General features: G+C 39.9%; 1 protein-coding gene across 1 annotated transcript in view; it reads left to right on the plus strand.

The window, feature by feature from the left end:
* Nucleotides 1-23,078, plus strand: part of LOC117718802 (collagen alpha-1(XIV) chain-like) — an 84,399-nt gene that overhangs the window by 42,088 nt on the left and 19,233 nt on the right. Inside the window, exons 3-6 of the mRNA XM_076911204.1 lie at nucleotides 10,971-11,126; nucleotides 11,979-12,098; nucleotides 15,023-15,187; nucleotides 20,182-20,343. Coding sequence (XP_076767319.1) covers nucleotides 10,971-11,126; nucleotides 11,979-12,098; nucleotides 15,023-15,187; nucleotides 20,182-20,343 — 603 coding nt within the window. The remainder of the gene's footprint in view (nucleotides 1-10,970; nucleotides 11,127-11,978; nucleotides 12,099-15,022; nucleotides 15,188-20,181; nucleotides 20,344-23,078) is intronic.

The raw sequence follows: 23,078 nt of genomic DNA on the forward strand, positions 1-23,078 counted from the left end.
TCCTAATAGTGTCAGTCTCTATGAGCCTATGGAGGCCACTTTTAGTCAAACTACCACAGATGTGGATTAGACCATCACACCCCACCACAGGAAACCTGAAAAACTTGTCAGTGGGAAATTTCATTGGTTTTTTTTTTGAACATCATAATGTATACTTACACACCTCTTAGATATCTTTGTATGTGTATATGTGTGTATGGTGTGTGTATGTGCATGCATGTGTGTGTGTGCATGTATGTGTATGAGCATAACCCTATAGGTCACATGTGGAGGCTAGAGGACAGCCCCATACATCACTTTTCACTTTTCACCTTGTTTGAGACAGGGTTTCTTGTTCATTTCTGTGTATGCTAGGTTAGGTGGCCAGTGAGCTTCCTTGGCTTATTCTGTCTCTGTCTCTTACCTTGGTATAGGAGAGCTGGGATAACAGATGTGTGATGTTCTGCATGGTGCCCTTCCCCAGGCTCTAGGTATTCCAATCCAGGGTCTATTGCTTGCTTGGCAATGCTTTACCCGTTGAGCTATTTCCACACTGCTACTTATACTAATGTTGTAGGCACAGATCTGTTACTCACCTTGGTTCCTGATGCAACTGAGTGCAGTTAACGAGAGATACAGGAGGCAGTGGCTAGCCTGACACTGCATATGTTGTATAGTTGAATTATATGAATAGGAGAAATACACTGTCAGAAACTGATACATTTCATGGTAAACACAAACCTCAAACATAGCCACTTATCAGCATTTTCAAATGTTATGTTCAGTACTTAGTTTGTGTGCTGTATTTTATAAGACTGGCCATGCGGTTGGTTGGCATCCACCAACATCACCACAAACAGATGAGGCACACACTACACTTCATTCTGAAGGTAGAGATCTTGCTAGATGGCAAGCTCATTTCAGCACTATTGTAGAGTATGAGACAGTGTTGCATATATGTCAGTTATGGACTGAAGTGTCCCTGGGCAATGCATGTCTGTGTTTCACTCATTGTTGTACCTAGGGCCTCAGTCCAGCATTAGCTGCTCTTCCTTGTTTCCCCATCTCCTAACTTTGCTTTCTTTTGGGATGGATTTGCTCATAGGCAAGTTTTCAGAGGTCATTATGAAGGGCCTGGGGGTTCTCTTCAAGAGAATTACATGGTAGCAAGAGATTACAGTCTCATAATGGAGAAGGCCTTGATAATCCTTCCTCCTCTTCCTCCTTCCCTCCCTCCTTCCGTCCTTCCCTCTCTCCCTTCCTCCCTCCCTCCCTCCCACTTTCCTCCACCTCTTCCTTCCTTGCATTACTGAGGATTAGACCCAGGGACTCAAGCACACTAGACAAACACTCTTCTATTGAACAACACTTTTAGCCTAGTTACTTTAGAAGCTGTCTAAAGAGGAGTTGTAACGGTCTACTTCAATCATATGTTCATTTCTGAATCAAGTGCCATGAGCAAGGAGACACAGGACTCTTATTGGCCACCTCAGGATGCACAATGATTAGATCAAGATTAACTGAAAAGAAGATGCAGATGTAGCTCTGCAGGTGGAGGGCTTGCTTAGCATGCACAAAGCCCAGGGTTCAATCCCTAGCACCTCATAAAACCAGTCATGGGAATCATGTCTGTATTCCTAGCACTTTAGAGACAGGATGATTAGAACCTTGAGGCTATCCTTATATAGTTAAAATGCATATATTCTGCATGAGACTCTATCCAAAACAACAACAATAACAACAACAACAACAAACAAAAGAAAAGAAAAAAAACCAAAAAAGATAAAGCCAAATAACTGAGCTGGGTGGTGGGCACACTTGTAATCCCAACACTTGGGAGGCTGAGGAAAATGGATCTCTGGGTTCAAGCCTGTAAGTTCCAGGACAGCTAGGGCTACACAGAGAAACCTTGTTTTGAAAAAAACAAAACAACCAGACTACCAGACAAAAAAACCAACTAACTCAGAACACACATACACACACACACACACACACACACACACACACACACACACGTTTACTAGAGGTAATTGTATTTTATGATTTTCTGGATTTTTCTAACACATGTGCTGTTGTCTTAAAGTAAATTGCTTCTCCCCTCCCCCCATATTTGTCACCTTTTCTTGCTGTGACTAAATACTTGACAAGAAGAAATTTAAAGGGAGAAGGGGCTTTCCTGTTTTTATGTATGATCTGAGGAGATACAAGCCATCATGTTGGAAATGGCATGATTGGCACATGGCTTCATGGCAGTGGAAATGTGGGATAGCTAATTTCTCACATTGCTGTGGATCTGGAAACAGAGACAGGACAGGAGGCAAGATCAAGCTGTACTCCTTCAGCTTCACCTCCAGACCCACTTCCTCCTAGGCATCTCTACCTCCCAAAGCAGCATTGCTAGCTGGGGACCAAGTAGTCAAAGATAAACCAGCCTTTGGGGGACATTTCCCATGCAGATGGTAACAGTCACCCCATGAAAGAATTGAAGATAAACAAACAAACAAACAAAAAACCTTATAAAATGTGTAACTTGTCCATTTAAGTCTGCTTTACCTTAGATGCATCTTCCTTCAGTGGGTATGAGACCATCTTCAAAGGGGCAAAATCGGTTCTTGAGTCAGAGACTGAAAGGTTTTTTTTACTCCTTTTAAGTTCATAGCTTAGGTATACATAAATGTATAAACAGTTATACAGTACATGACACCAGCATTTCATGAAGAGGTAATCTGACAAAAATCATGTCTTTTTATAGGGAAATGATTTTACAAGGTTGGAGACCATGACCTATTGCAATAAACGTGCAGTGGAAGGGGGACTCTCTCTTTTCAGCCTTTTTTTGCTCCTGGTTAGCAATCTGTGCTTTCCCTAATGTGTTGTTGAAACACAGAGCTGCTGCAAGACCAGTGGGTTAAGCTCAAGGCAGTAAATGCCTTGTGCCCTTCCTGGAGGCTGAGTGGCCAGGTTCAGCAAAACATCAGAAGAGGAGCAGCTTTCCAGTTCGAATCTGGGAGAGTAAACAGGAACATCATTGCATGGGCAGTTTTCTTCTCAAAATTGTCTTCTTCTCACTGTCTTTGTTACTGTGTCAGCATAGTTTAGACAGCATGCAAGGTTTGAAGTCAAATAGTCCCTGGACTACCGTCTTCTTTCTGTCTAGTTGTGCAGTCTTGGACAGGTTAACCCTCGAAGCTCCAAGTTTTTTTTTTTTTACAAATGAGCACAATACTCAGTATTTGCATGTAGGGCTGTGGAGGGCAGTCAACGCTATCATGTCTGGTTTATATTACGCTCTTAAGGAAATTACATTTCTATTCCTGTGTGTGTGTGTCTACATGTATACATGTGTATATGTGTGTACATGTATGTGTGTATGTATTAAAAAAAATATAGTCATTCCTCAGTATCCATGAAGAGACAGACTCTAAAAGCCTTACAAATACTCAAAGTCAAGCATGCTAAGGTCCCTTAAATAAATAAATTTTAAAAATGATCTCAACATGAGTATATAATACACACATCCTCCCATGTGCTTCAAATCATCTCTGAATTATTCACAGTACCTAATAGAGTAATGTAATTGAAATAGTTATCTATCGAGGGAAAAAGAGAAAGGTGCATGTTCATTACAGATACAATTTTTAAAGTACTTTCACTGTGTGGTTGGCTGAATCTGTAGCTGTGATCTGTGTTTTTAGAAGACTGAGCATATCAGCAACACTGACTGTACTAGTGTCTCATGGCTCTTCTAGAACTATCTGTGGATAGTCTGGTTTGTTGTGGACTTAATGAAAGAGGCTCTGAATCCAGGAGAAGACCTAGAGAGGCCATGTGTATTAAAAGATCTTTGAATACAGCAGAAAGAAAAGAAATTCTGTTTCCTTTCTCTGTCTGTGCCAGGAGTTATAGGTTATACATTTTTAAAAGGGAGACAACATCAGCCAGCCAGTAACTATCGAGCCCAACACTCTATTCACCCATTCCTTAGATGGATAGTAGTGTACCAAGAAGACAAGGGGATTGGACATCTCCTAGTGTTAGACCTCCAGATTTCTCATTCATCCTCTATAACCCTTGGTATTTAACAAACTTTGGACACCTTCTTTTTCTTGGTTGGACGCTTATCATTTCCCACTGATAAATTCTACAGTAGTCAGAACTAGTTCCATGCAAAGTAAACTTTCAAGTTTTCACATGTGAGAAATAAGTTGTAACATTTAACAGCTATTTTGTTACTGTGAGTACTGATAGTGACTTTGGCAGAGTCCATATCTTTTCAGAAGAGTAAATCTTCTCTGATTAGTACCTAAAGTCTCATCTAAGAATATTCTAGAATGTCCTGTGACTGTCTCTGCAGAATTAGCTATTGGCATCAAAAGGAGCAGGTGTTTTGGGCTTACAGTTGTCAGGGACTTTTATTATTAGTGAATTAGTCATAGAGATTGCTGAGCTGTTGAGTTCATAGATATTTACCTAGAACAATTAAGGTAAGTAGACAGCTAGGTATTCAGCAAAAAAAAAAAAAAAAAAAAAAAAAAAAAAATCTTTAAAATTGCAGAGCCACATACTTTAGGACAAGCTGAAAACAAATGGAACTATTACTCACTCGCTCTAGACTTTGAGAAAACTGCATCTGAAAACTGTTGCAGAACCCAAATAACTCTACTCAAATTGTCCCTGTCGTGTCCTCACTACCTACCCCAATGTTCTGGGTTCCAGACTGAAAGACACACACACACACACACACACACACACACACACACACACACTCACACACACACACACATACACACACACACACTGCACATCAAGTCATTACAGGACTAGGTGCATCCTCTCTCACTGAGGTCAGACAAAGCAGTCCATTTAGTGGTGCGAGATCTATAGGCATGCAGACAATAGGCTCAAGGACAGCCCCTGGTCCAGTTGCTGGGAGACCCACATGAAGACCAAGCTGCTCATCTGCTACATATGTGCAGGGAGCTTAGGTCCAGCCATGCTTGCTCTCTGGTGATTCAGTCTCTGGGAGCCCCCAAGGGTCCAGGATAGTTTACTCTGTTGGTTTCCTGTGCAGTCCCTATTCTCTTTGGGTTCTTCAGTTTCTCCTAACTCTTCCATAAGACACCCTTAACTCCATCTAATGATTAAGTGTGAGTTTCTGCATTTCTTTCCATGGGATGCTGGGTGGAACCTCTCAGAGGACAGTTATGCTAAGTTCCTGTCTGCGAGTATAACAGACTATCATTAATAGTGTCAGGGGTTGGTTCTTGACTGTGGAGGTCTCAATTTGGGGGCAGTCAGTGGTTGGCCATTCCCTCAGTCTTTGCTCTGTCTTTGTCTCCGCACATCTTGTAGAAAAGATACATATTGGGTGGAAAGTTTTGTGGGTGTGTTGCTGTCCTTGTCCCTCCACTGGGAGTTCTGCCTGGCTACAGGAAGTGATCACTTCAGCATCCATATACTGCTAGCATAGCCCCTATAGACCTTCTGGGGCTTCCCTCATCCCAGGTCTCTGGCACATCTTAGAGACTGCCACCCCTCACTGACAATCTCCTTTCTCTCTCTAACATGTTTTCCCTACCCTCTCCCCTCCCCTTTTCCATCCAGTTCCCTCCTCTCATCAACGCCCGGTATCTATTTTGTTTCCCCTTCTGGGAAATATTCAATCATCCTCCCTTGGGACCTTCTTGTCATTTGGCTTCTTCAGGTCTGTTGGTTATAGCATGGTTATCCAGTACTTTATGGCTAATATCCACTTATAAATCTGTATATACCATGCATGTCTTTTTGGGTCTGTTTTACTATGTAGCCCAAGCTGGCCTTCAACTGATGAGAATCCTCCTGCCTCACTCTCTCAAGTTCTGTGGTTACAGCTATGCATTGCCATGCTTAGCTCATCTGTTTTAGTTAATAAAGATGGTGCTGCTACACAAAGCTGACATCCTGCCTGTAATTGAGCTGAAAGCTGTCACCTGTAGACACGTCTGTGCATACAGAAACTTCTAATCCCTCTTCTAAGGCGATAGTCCTTTAAATATGGAAGCAGCTGTCTTCTCCCAGGCCCTGGAGCGAGGAGAACGTGATGACTGTGCTGTTTATAGGGCTGTCAGTTATTATTATGATTCAGGACTCTGAGTGGCAGCTGAAATGTTCTCTTGGCTGTGGTGCCATGACTGGGCTTCACATTCCTGCAAGTCGTTGTGGTGTTATGCACTGCAGGTTGACTCTAGGACAAATGCCTATGAGTTTGATTTTATGCTATGTGTAACTCCACATAAGGGAAGCCTGGCAATTTTCCTTCCCTCCTTTTGTCTGTCTCTGTTTGTTTCCCTCTCCCTTCATCCCTCCCACCCCATCCCTCTATCTTTTTCTCTTCTTTTGTGATAGTATTTGAAGTGAATTTGGCTAAGTCGTCTAGGCTTCGTAGTCAGCTCTATCTTTGAATTTAGACTTTCCATTTTCTCAGTGTGGGAGGAGTAGTCAGAGTTCCTACCCTTTCCAGTTACTCAATCTCTTTTCTGTGAAGTAGGAAGAAGAGTGATTGTATAGGATCAATATTGATCTTTAATTAAAATGATATTTGTAAAGAAGGAGATTTATAAGGATCAGGTGTACAAAATCATGGAGGCAGCCAGCCAGCAGGAGACTCAGGAGACAAGAACAGTGTAGTTTTCATTTAAATCTGAAGGCTGGAGCCTTGATGGTGTCAATTCTAGATTAAAACCCAGCAAGCTCAAGGCAAGAAAAATTGCTGTCCCAGAAGGTCTAGACAGCTGGCAGAAGTTCCCTAGTTTGTCTTTGGGTCTATTCAGGCTTGATTCCATTGATTATGGAGGCCTACACTCAGAAGACAGAACAATCTGCTTTACTGTCTCACCAAAAAGAAACACTTCCATAGACACATATAGATTAATGTTTGTTCAAGTGTGTAGGCAGTCATAGCTCAGTCATAATTAACAACATAAAAGATAATGGACATAAAGCAATTATTACTCATTTCTGTACAGTGCTTTTCTAAGAAGTAAGATACTCCAGGAAGAACTAAGACCAGGTTAGGAAGAGAATCCGTCAAGGATGCTGTGGTGACTGACATAATAATCTACTTGATTGGATCAGGATGCACCTAAGAGCTTTGTAAAGCATGCCAAAGCCTGTGTCCATGATGGTGATTTTAGAGGCAATTAAATAAGGAGAAGGCTCTGACTTAATCAATAGGTAAATTCCTTGATAGATTCACAATATGATGGCATGGTGGGGAGAAAATAAAAGGCAGAAAGAAGAGGTTGGGTTTTCTTGTAGGATATAGGTCAGTGGGGCAGTCGTGTTCTGAATTATATGAGGTTCTGACTCTTTCCTGGCCTCTGTGAAATGAATGTTCCTGCCTGCCATGTAATTCCTACACAGTCAACTCAGACCTCTAAAACCAGTTGGTTCTGGTCAGTGACTTACCACAGCAACAGACACAAACCAGAACATGTGTTAACAGGATTTTATTGGGGGATAAAATCTGAAGATCAATTTCAGAACAATTGATACCATTATTATATTGAGTCATCCAACTTGTGAACACACTGGTAGCTTTCCTTCACTATTTTCTAGCTTTAACAAGTGTTTCCATGCATGGTTTGGTAAATGTTTGCTGAGGAATTTTTCATCTTGAGAGCAATTGTAAGTGTCCATACATCTATTAATTTTTGCCAGTTGAATGAATACACATTTCACTATGATCTCATTTTGGCCAGTAAAATAAGTTTTTGTTTGTTCACTTGTTGGCCATTATTTCTTGTGTTTTTGAATGTCTGCCCATGGTTCTTTATTCTTGAGAGTCATGTTTTCCAGTTTTCCCCACTTTGTGATGTTTCTTCCTGTTCGTAATTTATCAATCTTCTTATCATTCAGTTTGTTTGAGTCAGTCTTTCCATATAGCCCCAAATCCCAGGGGTCCTCTAGCACCAGACTTTCCAGTGATGTGGTAAGGGATCATAGACATGGATTTTAATTTTTCATTAAGGTGTTTTGTTAATGTGAACAACTTTTCAAACTTTAGGATCATTAAAGTTATCAATATTTGAACTTAAACTCAATTTTATATTATACAGTGACCTAGTTATAACTTATTTAATTTATAAGTGAGCTTAATCAAGAGGATATTTTTATTGGAAATCATTCGAAGAGAGTAAACACAAGCTTCCTCATTCTTCTGGATAAGCAGAAGGAATTTCCACTCTGTGGTCTTTTCTAAGCCTGGGAAGATAGCTCAGTGGCAGAGTGCTTGCCTCAGATGAGTGTGGCCCTTGGTTCAATGCCTAGCACTGCAAAACCAGCAGAAAATCGCCCATGAAAGTGTAAGCAAGGGGAAAATTCAAAAGAAAACCTTTGTATATTTTCCTAATTATTTAATATTTGTAGAAGTTTTTGAAAGAAACAAAGAAGACCATTTGTGAGTAGGTATTCCTCATCTATAAACTAATAAGAATGGGTTCTTGAAGCATAATAAGATAACCCTTTGTCTAGATTATGTCCAAAACCTAAGGAATTTCTCTTCCACAAATTGTGGCAGTACCTGCCTTAGCCTTAAGTTACAGTAGGACTGAGTCTCAAATGCAAAGCTGGTATCTTTCTTCTATTAAATAAGGGGAATTTAGGGCTGAGAATGTAAGTAATACCTCTGGCTTGAGTTGTACCATTGAACTTCCATATGAAGACTGGAGTGGTCTGTTGGCAAATACATTTTTTCCTCGTCTGGTAAAAAGATCTGGGTCTTTCATGAATATTTATGTCTGGAAAAAATCAAACTCCTTTAAGCAAATGTGGTGTGGTGGATGCAAAGACAAATTTGTTAAACTGCTTGTCTCTTTTGCCAGCTACACTAGTGCAACCATCTTTTTTTAAAAAAAATGATAAAAGCATTTTGCTTTTTCAGTTTTTCAAAATTTCATACACATGTATGATGGATCTTGGTCATATCCCCCTCATCCCTGGCTCCAGCTCCAACCTTTCCTGATAAATCTTTATCCCTAATTCATTTACTTTTGGCATAACCCACTGAATCCAATTAGTGTTGCCCACAAGCATGTGGGTGTATCACCCACTGGGGCACAGACAACCTACCAATGGCCACCTGTTCAAAGAAAAGTGGCTCTACCTTCCTCAGCAGCTGTAGACTAACTGCCAATAATTCCTCAGCTTGGGGTGGGTATCAGGAACCTCTCTGCACTCCACGCTGGAACTTGAACCTGTCTGAGCTTGTGGAGGCAGCCACAACTGCTCTTAGTTTATGTGTGCAACTGCCATGCCATCTCCAGAAGACAGCGTTTCACAGCACATGTCCCTCTCTTTTGGCTCTTAAGTTCTCCTGTCCTCTCTTCCTCAATCTTCTCTGACCTTGGAGAGGAAGGTTGATACAAATATTGTCTGTGACAGAGTACTGACAGTCGCTTATTCTCAGCAGTTTGGACAGTTAGGAGTTTCTGCATTAGTTACTCCCCATCGCCATAAGTAGCTTCTCTGACCTGAGAGCAGCACAAATCTATCAACATAAGCATGAAGAATTCCAAGGCAGTTCAACAATATGTCTATTTAACAAAACAACATCAATAGATTCTCCCTCCAGGGCTAATGACTTCCCCAATCGTGGGTTTTAAAGATGATACTTACAGTACTAGGTATGAATTACTTCCTGTGTAATAGATCTCGGAATTCAATCTATACAGCAGTTGGGATCCTCACCCCATATTCTTGCCGCTGTTGTACCAGTGAGCACTTCCTGATGATAGCTCAGTTCTTTGATTGTGATTTTATGCATATTGGTTTTCAATATACAACTTATATTTCAAATATTGCTATGTTGTCATTTTAATGTTAAGACATTAAACCAAGTAGGGATTTTCTGGTCTGGAAAAGAGCAAAAGCATGTACACACACACACACACACACACATTACTTCTATTTTAGTATAAAATCCAGCAAAGATGATGTATGGGAAGGATAAACTGTAGTATGAAACGTGTAGGACACTAAAAATGCCATAATATTTTTAAGGATTTATAAACCACATTAAGAATGTACTACCATCTTGGCTGTCTATGAACAGAGATGGGTTTCAACTCAGCATCCACAGACCTTTGCTAACTCAGGCATCCATCTGTTTTGTGGAGACAGGTTCCCTCTCCTCTTCCCCAGCATCCCCACAGTGGGTGGGCACCATCCATGATGGACAGATCCTGGGGGTTCCACATCAACAGCTTGCGGTCCATTATGGATCATTATGTGAAATACTGAACTATTGAAAAGACAAGTTACTTAACTGATCTTTAGGGGCAAAATCTTATTGTCACATAGAAACAATATGAAAAGCAGCAGCAGCATCAATAACTACAGCAGCAGGAGCAGCAACAACAACAACATCATCAACAACAACAATATCAACACATGAAGTAGACTTGGGTGAGAGCCCTGAGCCCTTCCTCAATTTTCTTTTTTCCAGATTAACATCTTACTTAACCAAAGGTCTCTGTACCATTTTTAGAATAAATACCTAGCCTAGGCTTATCTCACATAGGTTTACCAGGGCAGGAAAGCAGCCTTTGCACTTTCTAGCCATCAGCCCAACCCAGGAAGATGACCCTTAATGACACTGTTGAGACCTTTCCTGGAAAGAATTTCCTGCAGGCTGAAGCTCAAGGCCGGAAGATTTTGTACAGACACCACTTTCTAAAGCGTACAGCAGGGTGAGTTGCCAGGTTGGCCTGAACCTGACAACACTTTGCTAACTGTTTCCAGAACCCTCAAGTCTGCTGCCAACCATTACTACAATTTTTTCCTTGGAAGAATGCATTTAAGGCAAGAGTTATAAAAAAAAAAAAAAAGATGGCAGCTTTGATGGAACTTTATTGTGTTCTTAGCACTAAGTTATCTGAACGACATTGAAATGGACTCCCATTGTTAAAAGTTCTGACAGTAACACATGAGCTTTTATGGTTTGTACTTTGCAGAAGTAAAATTCTTCTGTGAGACTCCAGCCATCGCTGACATTGTCATCCTGGTGGATGGATCATGGAGTGTTGGGAGATCTAACTTCAGGCTAGTGCGGAATTTCTTGGAAAACCTGGTCACAGCATTCAACGTGGGCTCAGAAAAGACAAGAATCGGTAAAACTTTTGGGCCCTTGAAGCTAGTTGCTATTGAAAATTTCTGGGAAGATTCTTAATAAATTAAAAAACCCTTTATGTAGTTACCTTCAAAGTTACAGGATCAACCACATGGGTGTTTCTGAAAGCAGATCTTCAGATCAGTAAATATCTATTCTTAACAATTTTATATTATCCCTAATAAAATTTGCAATTCATGCCATCATTTATTTGATTATTGAATATGTTAATTCTTTGGAAACTTTCCCCTTTATTATAGGTAATAATAAAGCTTTAGAACATAGCTTTCATAAGAGCTTATCACACAGTCATCTGTATTTAAAAGAAACACCCAAGTCCAGGGAAACGTTGAATCGAAAAGTTGGAAATAATATTTTAGCAATGTATCTTTGTCAAGGTAATTCTAGTTAAGATAAAAAGATATAAAAAAAAAAAAACTCCTGTAAATCTTTGTGTCATATTCTGAGCAACATGATAATATATTTTCTATAAAAGTTTTATAGTTATAACTTTTAAGTAGTCACTAAGGACTAACATTTCTTTGAGAAGAAGACTACAAATAAATCTAGAATTTTTATCTATATATGACGGACCCTTTTCTTTTAAATGCCAAATACCTTATTATTTGATAGCTTCTAAATAACTAGAAAATATGTAAACTCCCTCCACTTCCAGATACATCCACCTAGAATTCTGTAGTTGATGCCAGGAATTCTCTTTGAAAGCCCACAGCCAGGTGAAGAAAAGAATGTTAGACAGATGAGGCCCTTACTCAGCCTGCTTCCTTGAGTAATAATGAGATCTGAGTAGCACATAACTTATTGGGGGTGCTTTTCCTTCCTTCTTTTCCAGGCTTGGCACAGTACAGTGGGGACACCAGAATAGAGTGGCACTTGAATGCCTTTAACACAAAAGATGAAGTGATTGACGCTGTCCGAAGCCTTCCATACAAAGGAGGAAATACCCTAACAGGTATGGTTTCTCCAGTGCACACTCTTAACTAAATATCTTGCCAAAGAACAATTTATTACCTTATTTTGCTCCTTTAAAAGAGATGACATAGTGTTTTCTTTCTTCTTTCCTTCATTTCTTTGTTTCTTTTTTCTTTCTTCCTTACCATGCAACATTAAACAATCTTAGATGGTGACTTTATCAAACAGCATTAAGATCCAAGCCAAACCAAGCCAAGCCAAGCCAAGCCAAGCCAAGCCAAGCCAACGCAACCCAACCCAACCCAACCCAACCCAATCCAATCCAATCCAATCCAATCCAATCCAATCCAATCCAATCCAAACCAATCTAATCCAATCTAATCCAATCCAAAAGTATATTGATTTTATACCTAGATTCTGAGGAATGATGATAGAAAAGCATTAAAAACATTGTTTTCCACAGTTACTACATTTTCTTTGTTTTTTTTTGTTGTTGTTGTTGTTGTTTTTTTTTTTTTGAGATAGGGTTTTTCTGTGTAACCCTGGCTGTCCTGGAACTCACTCTGTAGACCAGGCTGGTCTTAAACTCAGAAATCCTCTGCCTCCCAAGTGCTGGGATTAAAGGCATGCGCCACCACCACCCAGCTAGTTACTACATTTTCTATATAAGTAGAAAACTTGCTATGTTCAGTATGAATGGTACAATTTATAGCACACAATAGCCTTGAATCTGAACGCAGAGTTGCAGGCAGCACTCATTGTGTTGCATGATGGTATACATAATGCCATGCACATGCTAAGTGTCCAGATGTAAGGCCGTCATGATGCACTGTTCAATATAATGTGGGTAAATGCAATCAGAAACACCTCAGACTCACTGCATATTATTTGTTCATCTTTCTATTGAGGGTGTGAATCATCACACTCAAAGCTGTCTTATTTTTAATTAATGATTTTTTTATTACTGTTATTTGAAACATTGATTACTAATTTTTATGAAAATATTTAAAGACTTTTGACCCACTAGTATTTCTGACAATTGATTACTGTAACAATATTTGCATTAAAATGATCTGTAGCATGAACTTAAGTGATTTGTATCAATGTGGCTTATTTTATTTTTAGTACAGTAATTAGTTTAATGGATAAATTAGACCAATATGCAATGACAATGGAGCAATACAAAGAGAAAGATGGAAATCCAATTAAAAGATCCAAAGGAAATACTAGCTGTAGGAGGGGAACAAAACCCAAATAAACACCCACTACAAAACAAATGAGGAACATATTTGGTGGAGTTAGTGGACTGGCTGTGGCTCATGGAGAATCTCTAAGCTTGATGAACTCCATACAGAAAGCAAGGGACACCAACACCAGAAATCCAAGGACTGTAGAACAGCTAGAAAGACACACGTGGTAACAAGAGATAACCAGAAGAAGAGAGACAGAGGAAGGCATAATTCTTGAAACAATAATGGCTGAGAATTTCCCCCAAATTAATGTCAGGCACCAAACTCTGTTGTTGTCTCCCTCCTCCTCCTCTCCTTCCTCCCCCTCTTTCTCTTCCTCCTCCTCTTCCTCCTCTTCCTCTTCTTCCTCTTTCTCTTCCTCTTCCTCTTCCTCTTTCTCTTCCTCATCCTCCTCCTCCTCCTCCTCCTCTTTCTCTTCCTCCTCCTCCTCCTCTTCCTCCTCCTCCTCCTCCTCTTTCTCTTCTTCTTCCTCCTCCTCTTCCTCCTCCTCCTCCTCTTTCTCTTCTTCTTCCTCCTCCTCCTCCTCCTCCTCCTCCTCTTTCTCTTCCTCCTCATCTTCTTCATCTTCCTCCTCCTCTTCCTCCTCCTCTTTCTCTTCCTCCTCCTCATCTTCCTTCTCTTCCTTCTCCTCCTTCTCCTCCTCCTGTTTCTCCTCTTCTTCCTCCTCCTTCTCCTCCTCCTTACCTTTCTCCTCTTCCTCACTCTCTTCTTACATCTTCCTTTTTTTGTGTGTGCTGGGCATTGAACCCAAAGCTTCTCAGGCTAGACAAGGGTTCTTTCACTGAACCATCTTTCCAGCCCTATTTGAAGAGATTTTAACTTTAGAACAGCTGTTGCTTTTCACTAGCGCATGGCTTGGAGGCTCAGCTTTAGCCATGAAGATCTTATTAAGGATTTCTAAATAAACTGTTGGCCCCTTAATAATTAATTGACTTCCCAATCTGAGGCATACTTTAGTGGAATTGTTAATAGCCATGAAAAATTATTAAACACAGAAACAGTATTGCATGGTTTCTTATTTCTTTCCAGGTAAAAAGTGTCTCAAAAGGCAATAGCTTGACTTTAGAACTCAGCCAGGCACACAGACCAGTGGTTAGCTCTGTGAGGCAGGGGTGAGGCTCTAGAGTCAATCCTTGGTTTCGGCCTCCCAAATGAGCAAGTAAACAGATAAGATCAGTGAGAGGGAAAGGGGGAGTCTTATCATCTAACTTAATGCTTGACCCTCAACAAGACTCCAGTAAATGTTTGGAGAGCAATTTGGTGCTCTAAAAGATTTCTTGCAATAAAGATGTCTGTTGTTTTGTATATTTTGAAAGAAGAGAAAGAAAAATAAAGAAATAAGAGATTTCTTAAAGTATTGCTAGAGACAAAAATGTTTATTAAATATTCATCCAAGAGAAATATAGTTATTATTAGGATGAATCAACTGTATTATTCTTCAGTAGCTCTGCTGGTATTGTTATGTTTGGCACTCCCTGAGGAAAAGTCCAGGGAAGAATCCAGAATGTTTTATCCTCTATGCTGTACCCCTGATGCAATAGCAGGTTTGTTTTATTACCTTTATTCTAGTGGATTTGGCCTTTTCATCAGGTTGCTGTGAAAAAGAAAGCTCACTTCTAATAAAAATCCTTTTAGTGCTACTCACCACGGGGATACACTTTCCAAACCAGAAGACTTTAATTAGAGACGCTTGCTTTGTGTTTATTTCTCCCAGGTCTTGCTTTGAACTTTATTTTTGAGAATAGCTTTAAACCAGAAGCAGGATCGAGGAGTGGCGTTTCCAAGATTGGCATTTTAATCACAGATGGAAAATCCCAAGATGATATTATCTCACCATCTAGAAACCTTCGTGAGTCTGGTGTAGAGCTGTTCGCTATAGGTATGGATACATTCATTAGATTTTGTTTTATAATTTTATTTGTTTTTTGTTTGTTATTTAGTGCATGAATGGAGGGGTGGGTGTGTATGTGCGTGCGTGCGTGCATGCATGCGTGCGTGCGTGCGTGCGTGCGTGTGTGTGTGTGTGTGTGTGTGTGTGTGTGTGTGTGTATGGGTCACTTCTCTGCTTCTACCATGTAAGTCCCAAGAAAGTGCACACTTACAATAGCAGCACTAGGGAGGGAGGCAGAGGCAAGTAGGTCTCTGAGTTCGAGGCCAACCTCATCTACAGAATGAGTTCAGGATGACCAGGACTACACAGAGAAACCTTGTTTCGATTAAGAACCAGAGTGAAAAAAAATAGGAGGATGAAGCTCACTGGGCTTGGTGGGAAATATGTTTCCCCTCCGAGCCATCTAACCAATCCTGTTTGTTTTTAAGACAGGTTCCTGTCTCTGTTTGAGTGCTGGGATTACAGATGCAAACATACATGGTTGCAGTATGCGGCTATGTGTCTCTAATGGTTCAGTTTTCATTGCGAACATAGGCTTATGCCACTCAGTGCACTGCACATCGCTCTGAAAGTCAGGCCTGAGTGCTTTCTTTATCTGGCTTGCCATCTGAGTCCAGCTTCTTGTGTTTAAAATAAGAGTGATTCTGTCACGTAAGCCACCGTGTTTGGATCCCTAAGACAAATACTGAGCACAAGATGAAAAAGCATATAGTGACATGCTAAAGATAGTCACATTTATTTCCATTTAATTCCCCATGACTTGTTTTGCAGGATCAGTTTGTAGCTCTCTTTGCTAGTTGTACAAGAAGAGACCTCCTCTCACATATCCAAGGAGTTAGGAGTTCTGTAGCTATTAAAGACGTGCAGTGTTACTGACTTAAAAGCTATCATTTTATGAAAACAGATATATACAACAGATCGAGAATAATTACAAAATATTTACATGATAAGCTTTGCCTTCGATTGAAATGTTTACAGTTTCTCTGGCAAGAGGAAGGTCTTCTGCTTAGTAGAGACCAATAAACTTTGGCAGAAAAAAAAAAAAAAAAAACCTGATTTCCAAGGACAGTGAAACATTAATCAAAATGATATAGCAAATCCCTCAACAGGGCTCTGAAAACACTTGAAGTCTCTTGTTCTGAATGGCCCACTTAGTTATATTTCACACAGTTAATTATTCTGTTGTCAGTCTTTAGTCTCACTAAGATGTGCTTATTAAGATCATGCTTCAGTCTTTTCATGAGCTTTCTGTAAGACAGTTCTCCATGACAAGAGAATACTTTCAGGTTCTGTAGAGGTCACAAAAGGTAACAGTGGGTGCAGGACTGAAATTGACTCCAGACTTCTAACCCTACTGTCTCAGTTAGGGTTTCTATTGCTGTGAAGTTGGGGCTGGCTTACAGGTACGGAGGGTTGGTTCTTTATTATTTATTATCATTATGATGAGAAGCATGGTGACATGCAGGAATGCAGGAAGACATGATGCTGGAGGAGCCCAGAGCTCTACATCTGGATCAGCAGGCAGTTGAGAGAGAGCCTTTTTTTTTTTTTAAAGACAGGTTTTCTTTAATTCATTCTGTAGAGCGGGCTAGCCTCGAACTCAGAGATCCACTTGCCTTTGCCTCTAGAGTGCTAGGATTAAAGGCATGTACCACCACTTCAGGCATAGAACTAATTTATTATCAGTGTCTGACATGTTTGGCAGTAGTTGCAGAAACTGTTAACACTATGTTCTTTGTTTCTTTCCCGACTCCTGCAAGCTCTCTATAAACAAACAGTGAACCATTAGATGGTAAGATTGTACCTTCATTGCTTCTTCACAAAACTCCACCTGGTCCTCGACACTTTCCAAGAGCTCTGTAAATGACCCTGGTCTAAAATATTTTCAGAGATAGCACTATGACTCTTAGCATGGAAAATAAAAAGACTCATAAAAGATGCATCTAAGAGAAGTGTATCATCTTTGTTCAAGTAAGCAGAGGATATTGTCTTGAACTATATAACTGTCATTACTCCGTTTTTTCATTCATAGAAGAGAGACTAGAAGAGTCCCAAGGGAAAAAATATAAAATGCATAATATTCAAACTTTACTCGAGTAGTTTTAAATCAATGTTGTTTGCATGCCTGTGTTTGTGGATGGTGAGGCGAGTATTGTATAACAGTGGTATGCATGAACCATCTCATACCTGGTTTTCAAGAGCTAGCTATGCATCTCTCATCTACTTCTTTTGACCTTGCATACTTGTTTGACATTAGTCATAAGTATCTATATAATAGAAGCTGGAAAAAAACTGGAAATACACACGGGAACATGACTGCTAAGTATTTTGCAACATATTCGAGTAACATAGAAGGGCAATAAACTATGTGGGCATTTTAGTCCTGGAAACTGATTCAGTTGCTTGTACCAGGCATTAACATTTATTACTCTGAAGTTGAACAGTGCATTTTTCAGAGCTGCCAACGAGAGGAAAAAAATACTTAGAAACCACTCAGACTCGCTGCTTGGTTTGCGGGTTATAGAATGCTTTATTCAAGAATTACTAGCTCCACTGTGTGCCAGGCATTGTGGTGCATTCTGGGACTAGAGGAAGAGCAGAACAAAACTCCTGACGGCACGCATTCCTTCCAAGTCATCACATCAATTTCCTTCATTTTCCACACACTTGCCACAGTCAAACTATTTTATTCATAAAGATGGGGAAGTACAAAGATGGGAGGGGGAGAGACGGACTTTCTTCTGGCATATTCTATCAAGTGTGGACTTGCACGGCACAAGAAAGCATTCTGTTTGCTAAGTTGCTTGAGCACACACTCAGTGTTATACTGACTCAGATGTGTATTGTAGAAGTCCCTTGGCCAAAAAACTCAGATACACATTTCTTTATGTCCCACATCCGGTTTTTAGAAAGCCTCTGCAGAGGAGTTAAGCTGATGGGGGATTATCTTTTGTGTTTATCCTGAATTTTATGCTTTTGTTCATAATCCCTAGAAGAGTATTTAAACAAAATTTAGTGAATTCATCCAGATGTTATTTGGACTTCTCTTGAAACTACCTGGAAGCAAGCAGTATTCTTTATCTTAAGCCTCCTAATGCACATAATTTGGTGGTTATTAAAGCTTTGTTACTTAGTGTTTGGAGACTGAAAGATGTGTAATTGCCCTAGGCAGGCATATAAGAAGTCATCTGTGCTGCTCCAGGCCACCTCTTTAATACCCGCATATGATTGACACCATCTCTCTAACATGCATCTGAAGTGGCTCTTTTTTAATACCCACAGATGATTGACATTACAGGGATTTCTAAGGAAATCCTCCTTATTTGCGGGCTCGTGGTAAAGAGAACTCTCCCTTCACACCCATCAAACGCAATCATGTACCTTTCCTTTTCTATCTCTGACTTCCTTTGCTCTTTGTAATGCCCCCTCTGAGAGGCAGTGTGGTGTGGTGTGATGAAACTGCAGCAATAGCCTTTCTAGTTTCATATCCTTCAGAGCAGTTCACTGTGTGTGTGTGTGTGTCTGTGTGTGTCTGTGTGTGTCTGTGTGTGTGTGTGTAAGGAAGCAAGAGCTGTGTAAGTCTGTTGTGAGTGTTGAGTGAATGTATTGATGACCATGAACAACACAGTGCTTGGGGCACAGTCAGCATACCCCAAGCTTCTGCATCCTCTGCATCCTCTGCATCCTCTGCATCCTCTGCATCCTCTGCATCCTCTGCATCCTCTGCATCCTCTGCATCCTCTGCATCCTCTGCATCCTCTGCATCCTCTGCCTTTTGCCCTACTAATCTGTATTATCTTCAAGACACTCAGCATTCTGCTTGGCCTGCGTTCAGAGTTCAGTAGCAACTGGAAGCCATAGAACTTCCTAATTTGATTCATCAAAAATTGCTGAGATCACTGGACAGTAAATGGTGTTTGAGTCCATTAAAAATATCCTCTCCCACATTTCCCTCCGGCTTAGTACTGCATAAAATAATTATGTTTATAACATTTCCATTCTAGCAGTATTTCTCAATTTTAATTTTTGAGGTCCAGCATCTCCCGCTCTAGCTCAGGCTTGCCTGGAATTCTCACTATGTAGCCCACGCTGGCCTTGAACTATGGCAATCTTTCTACTTCATGACTGATGAGACTATAAACAGTTTTCTGAATGTAAACAAACTTATTTTTGCAGAAGTTCAACCTGAAGATTGATAGTTTATGGCACTGGTTTAGTTCTTTTTGATTCTATAATATTTGTGCAAGAAGAAGTTATATCAAAGTTAATTCTCCTGTCGGTGTGTGTTGCGAAAAATCAGCACCTAACTGTTTAGGAAACATCTCACATGAAACATTCCCCTTTTTCTTTTCCTTATGCTTTTGAGATGGAACCTCACCATGTAGCACTGTTTGGTCTAGAGTTCACTCTGTAGACAAGCTGGCCTTGCATTCACAGAGATCTACCTGCCTTTGCCTTGCAAGTGCTGGGATTAAGGGTGTGCGCCATGACACTCTGCTACATTTTTCCTTTTGTAATTAAAAAAAATTATTCAATTGAATAAATACTGTACATTCAATATATTTATCCAAATCCAACTACCCTGCCTTTTCCCCCTCTTCTTTTGTGACTCTCCTTTTTTCCCTTAGAAAGTCTGGTTTGTACTTTCATGTATTTACAAACAGGATTTTATATGTACCTATGTACCTAAAATCTAGGGCAATAAATGAGAAAAAAATACATTACTTGCCTTTCAGAGACTGGCTTAATTAATATGATTATCTTTATTTGTATCCATTTTTCCTGTAAATGACATAACTTCATTCCTCTCTGTGGCTGAGAAATACTGTGTTGTGTGTATATGTCACATTTTCTTTATCCCGTTCAGTGTCATTGGATGTACAATGGATCCACTCATCTGAGTAGAGGATGCTTTGACTGAGTGGGTTAGCCCCCTACAGTTGCATCAGTATCACCATCCTTCCTGTTATCCTCAATGACAGGGGTTAAAAATGCTGACCTGAGTGAGCTGCAGGAGATTGCCTCTGAGCCAGACAACACCCATGTGTACAATGTTGCTGAGTTTGACCTGATGCACACAGTGGTGGAGGGCCTGACCCAGACTGTGTGCTCCAGAGTGGAAGAGCAGGACAAGGAGATTAAAGGTAAGGGAGGACAGAGAGACCCAATGGGTGTGGGCATTGCAACCTGCATGGGTATGGCAATGTCTACACAGATCTATAACCACACACACACACACACACACACACACACACACACACACACCTCTGTATACACAGCACTGCTGCTGTGGACACTGAACCATAAAGGGGAGAAAACGTCCATGCTCACAGATCTTTCACCATGCACATTAGTCAATTATTGTGGGCACAGGTCTACCACGGGACTATAAAAATTCCCATTTTTCAAGTTTTCTTTCTTTCTTTCTTTCTTTCTTTCTTTCTTTCTTTCTTTCTTTTTTTCTTTCTCTCTCTTTTTTTGTTTTTTTTGTTTCGTTTTTTGTTTTTTGTTTTGTTTTGTTTTTTGTTTTTTGGGGACAGGGTTTCTCTGTATAGCCCTGGCTGTCCTGAAACTCACTCTGTAGGCCAGGCTGGCCTCAAACTCAGAAATCCACCTGCCTCTGCCTCCCAAGTGCTGGGATTAAAAGGCGTGCGCCACCAATGCCTGGCTCAAGTTGACTTTCTTTCTTTCTTTCTTTCTTTTTTCTTTCTTTCTTTTTTTCTTTCTTTCTTCCTTTCTTTTTTAAAATTTATTTTATATATATGATGAGTACACTGTAGCTGTCTTCAGACACACCAGAAGAGGGTATCAGATCCCATTACAGATGGTTGTGAGCCTCCATATGGTTGCTGGAATTGAACTCAGGACCTCTGGAAGAGCAGTCAGTGCTCTTAACCATGGAGACATCTCTCTAGCCCCCTCAGTGACATTTTGAAAAATAAGAATTATTATTGAAACTTGTGAGATTTCTACAAGGGATATTACCAATAATATTATATGTGTGTATGTATACATATATGTTGAATATGTGTGTACAGTATATATCTATATATATATGCATATATATATATATATATATAATTTTTTTGGTTTTCTTCATAGATAATCTTACATGTTTTTGTGTAGCCAGAAAAATGATGTGACTAATGCTAATATGGATACAGCAAAACAAATGTGCATATACATAATATGGAAGTCTTGTTTTTCAGTAAAGATTATGCTACAATTTCAGCATAAGAATTATAACAATGATATTGTTTAAAATATTAATAAATTGAGACAAGGCATAGTGGCACTCACCTTTAATACAAACACTCAAGAGGCAGAGGCAGGTACATCTGTATATATGTGCCTGATTTATTTGCAATCATGTGCTTTCTGATACAGATAAAAACGTTGACTATGAAATGAGATAACGTTTTTCTCAGAGTGCCCAAGGACATTGCTTGTAGGACCAGAAGCAATTCATAGGGAAGAGATAAAGTATAAAGTATACGACATGAAGTGCTGTTAGCAAGTGCCATAACCCACAGTCACAGGTAATTCTCAGTAGTGACTCTTACTAGTAGTTCCTTCATGTTGAAGAAATAAACAGATAGATATGCTAGGGTAACCTTGAATCCATTTTCACCTCATACTGGCTACACACTTCAAATACTCCTGCCTCAGACACCTGAATGGTGGCATTATACGTTTCCTCCACTACACCTGGTTTTTGCCAAGACATCTTACATGACATTTTATCCGGTTCATTAAGAATCAGTGATTCAGGCCTTGGGATATGATTCAGTTAACATTGCTTCCTAGAACACACACAACCTTTGGTTTGCTCCCCAGTGCTACAGAAATAAATTAAACAAACAAACAAACAAACATATGTTTTAAAGATTTATTTGTTTAATTTATATGAGTCACTGCCTTCACACAGGAAAGAAGAGGGCATCAGATCCCATTACAAATGGTCGTAAGCCACCATGTGGTTGCTGGGAATTAAGTTCAGGACATCTGGAAGAGCAGTTAGTGCTCTTAACTGCTGAGCCAACTCTCAGTCCCTACCAGCAAATATTTTAAGATGACTGCTTTCATAGGATGAGCCAGTTACCAATGTTAACAGTAATGTATGCTAGAAAATACGTCCAGAGTAATTGCAGCAGAACTGAAGAAATCTACAAAATGTGGTTTTCAATAAAATTAACCTTCTCTGCCTGGTTTTTTTTTTTTTATGCTGGGCTTCCTCCAACTTCTGTTTTGAAAATTTCAAGTCTAGAGAAAAGTTAGAAATATCCTTAACCTAGGTTAACAATTTATTAAGGTTCTGCCACATTTACATTTATTTTGTGTGCTTGCATGTGTGTGTGTATGTCTGCCTGTATATGTATTTGCTTTCCAGGCCATTTGAATGTTAATACAGTATATTTTTGCTCCATACTCTTTCACCTACAGCTTCTCAGAACAAAGATATTTTTTTCATGTAAGCAATGGCATCTTTGCCTTCTCCAAGAAAATAATCTCATAATACCTAATAACCCAAATTCCAGTTGTCCTTAAAATTTTATAGTATTCAGAATCTAACCAAGGTTCCTGCATTCCACTGGTTGTTTTACCTCTTCCATCTCTTTCAATCCTTTCATCTCTCTCTGTTTTGTTTGTTTATTTTGGTTGTTTTGTCAACTCTGTAAGATTGTAGTGTAGGCTAACCCACATCTCACTGTTTAACCCAAGCTAGCCTCCAACTAATGGCAATCCTCCTGCTTTAGCCTGCTGAGTCTTAGTAATATTAGGTGTTTACCACTCTGTCTAACTCCTTAGCCTCTTTTTTTCCCTGCATGAATGTAAGTGCACCACATGTGTGCCTGGTGCTCTCAGAGGTTAGAAGACA

Source organism: Arvicanthis niloticus, chromosome 13 (genome assembly GCF_011762505.2).
Source record: "Arvicanthis niloticus isolate mArvNil1 chromosome 13, mArvNil1.pat.X, whole genome shotgun sequence".
In the NCBI taxonomy this organism is placed as follows: domain Eukaryota; kingdom Metazoa; phylum Chordata; class Mammalia; order Rodentia; family Muridae; genus Arvicanthis; species Arvicanthis niloticus.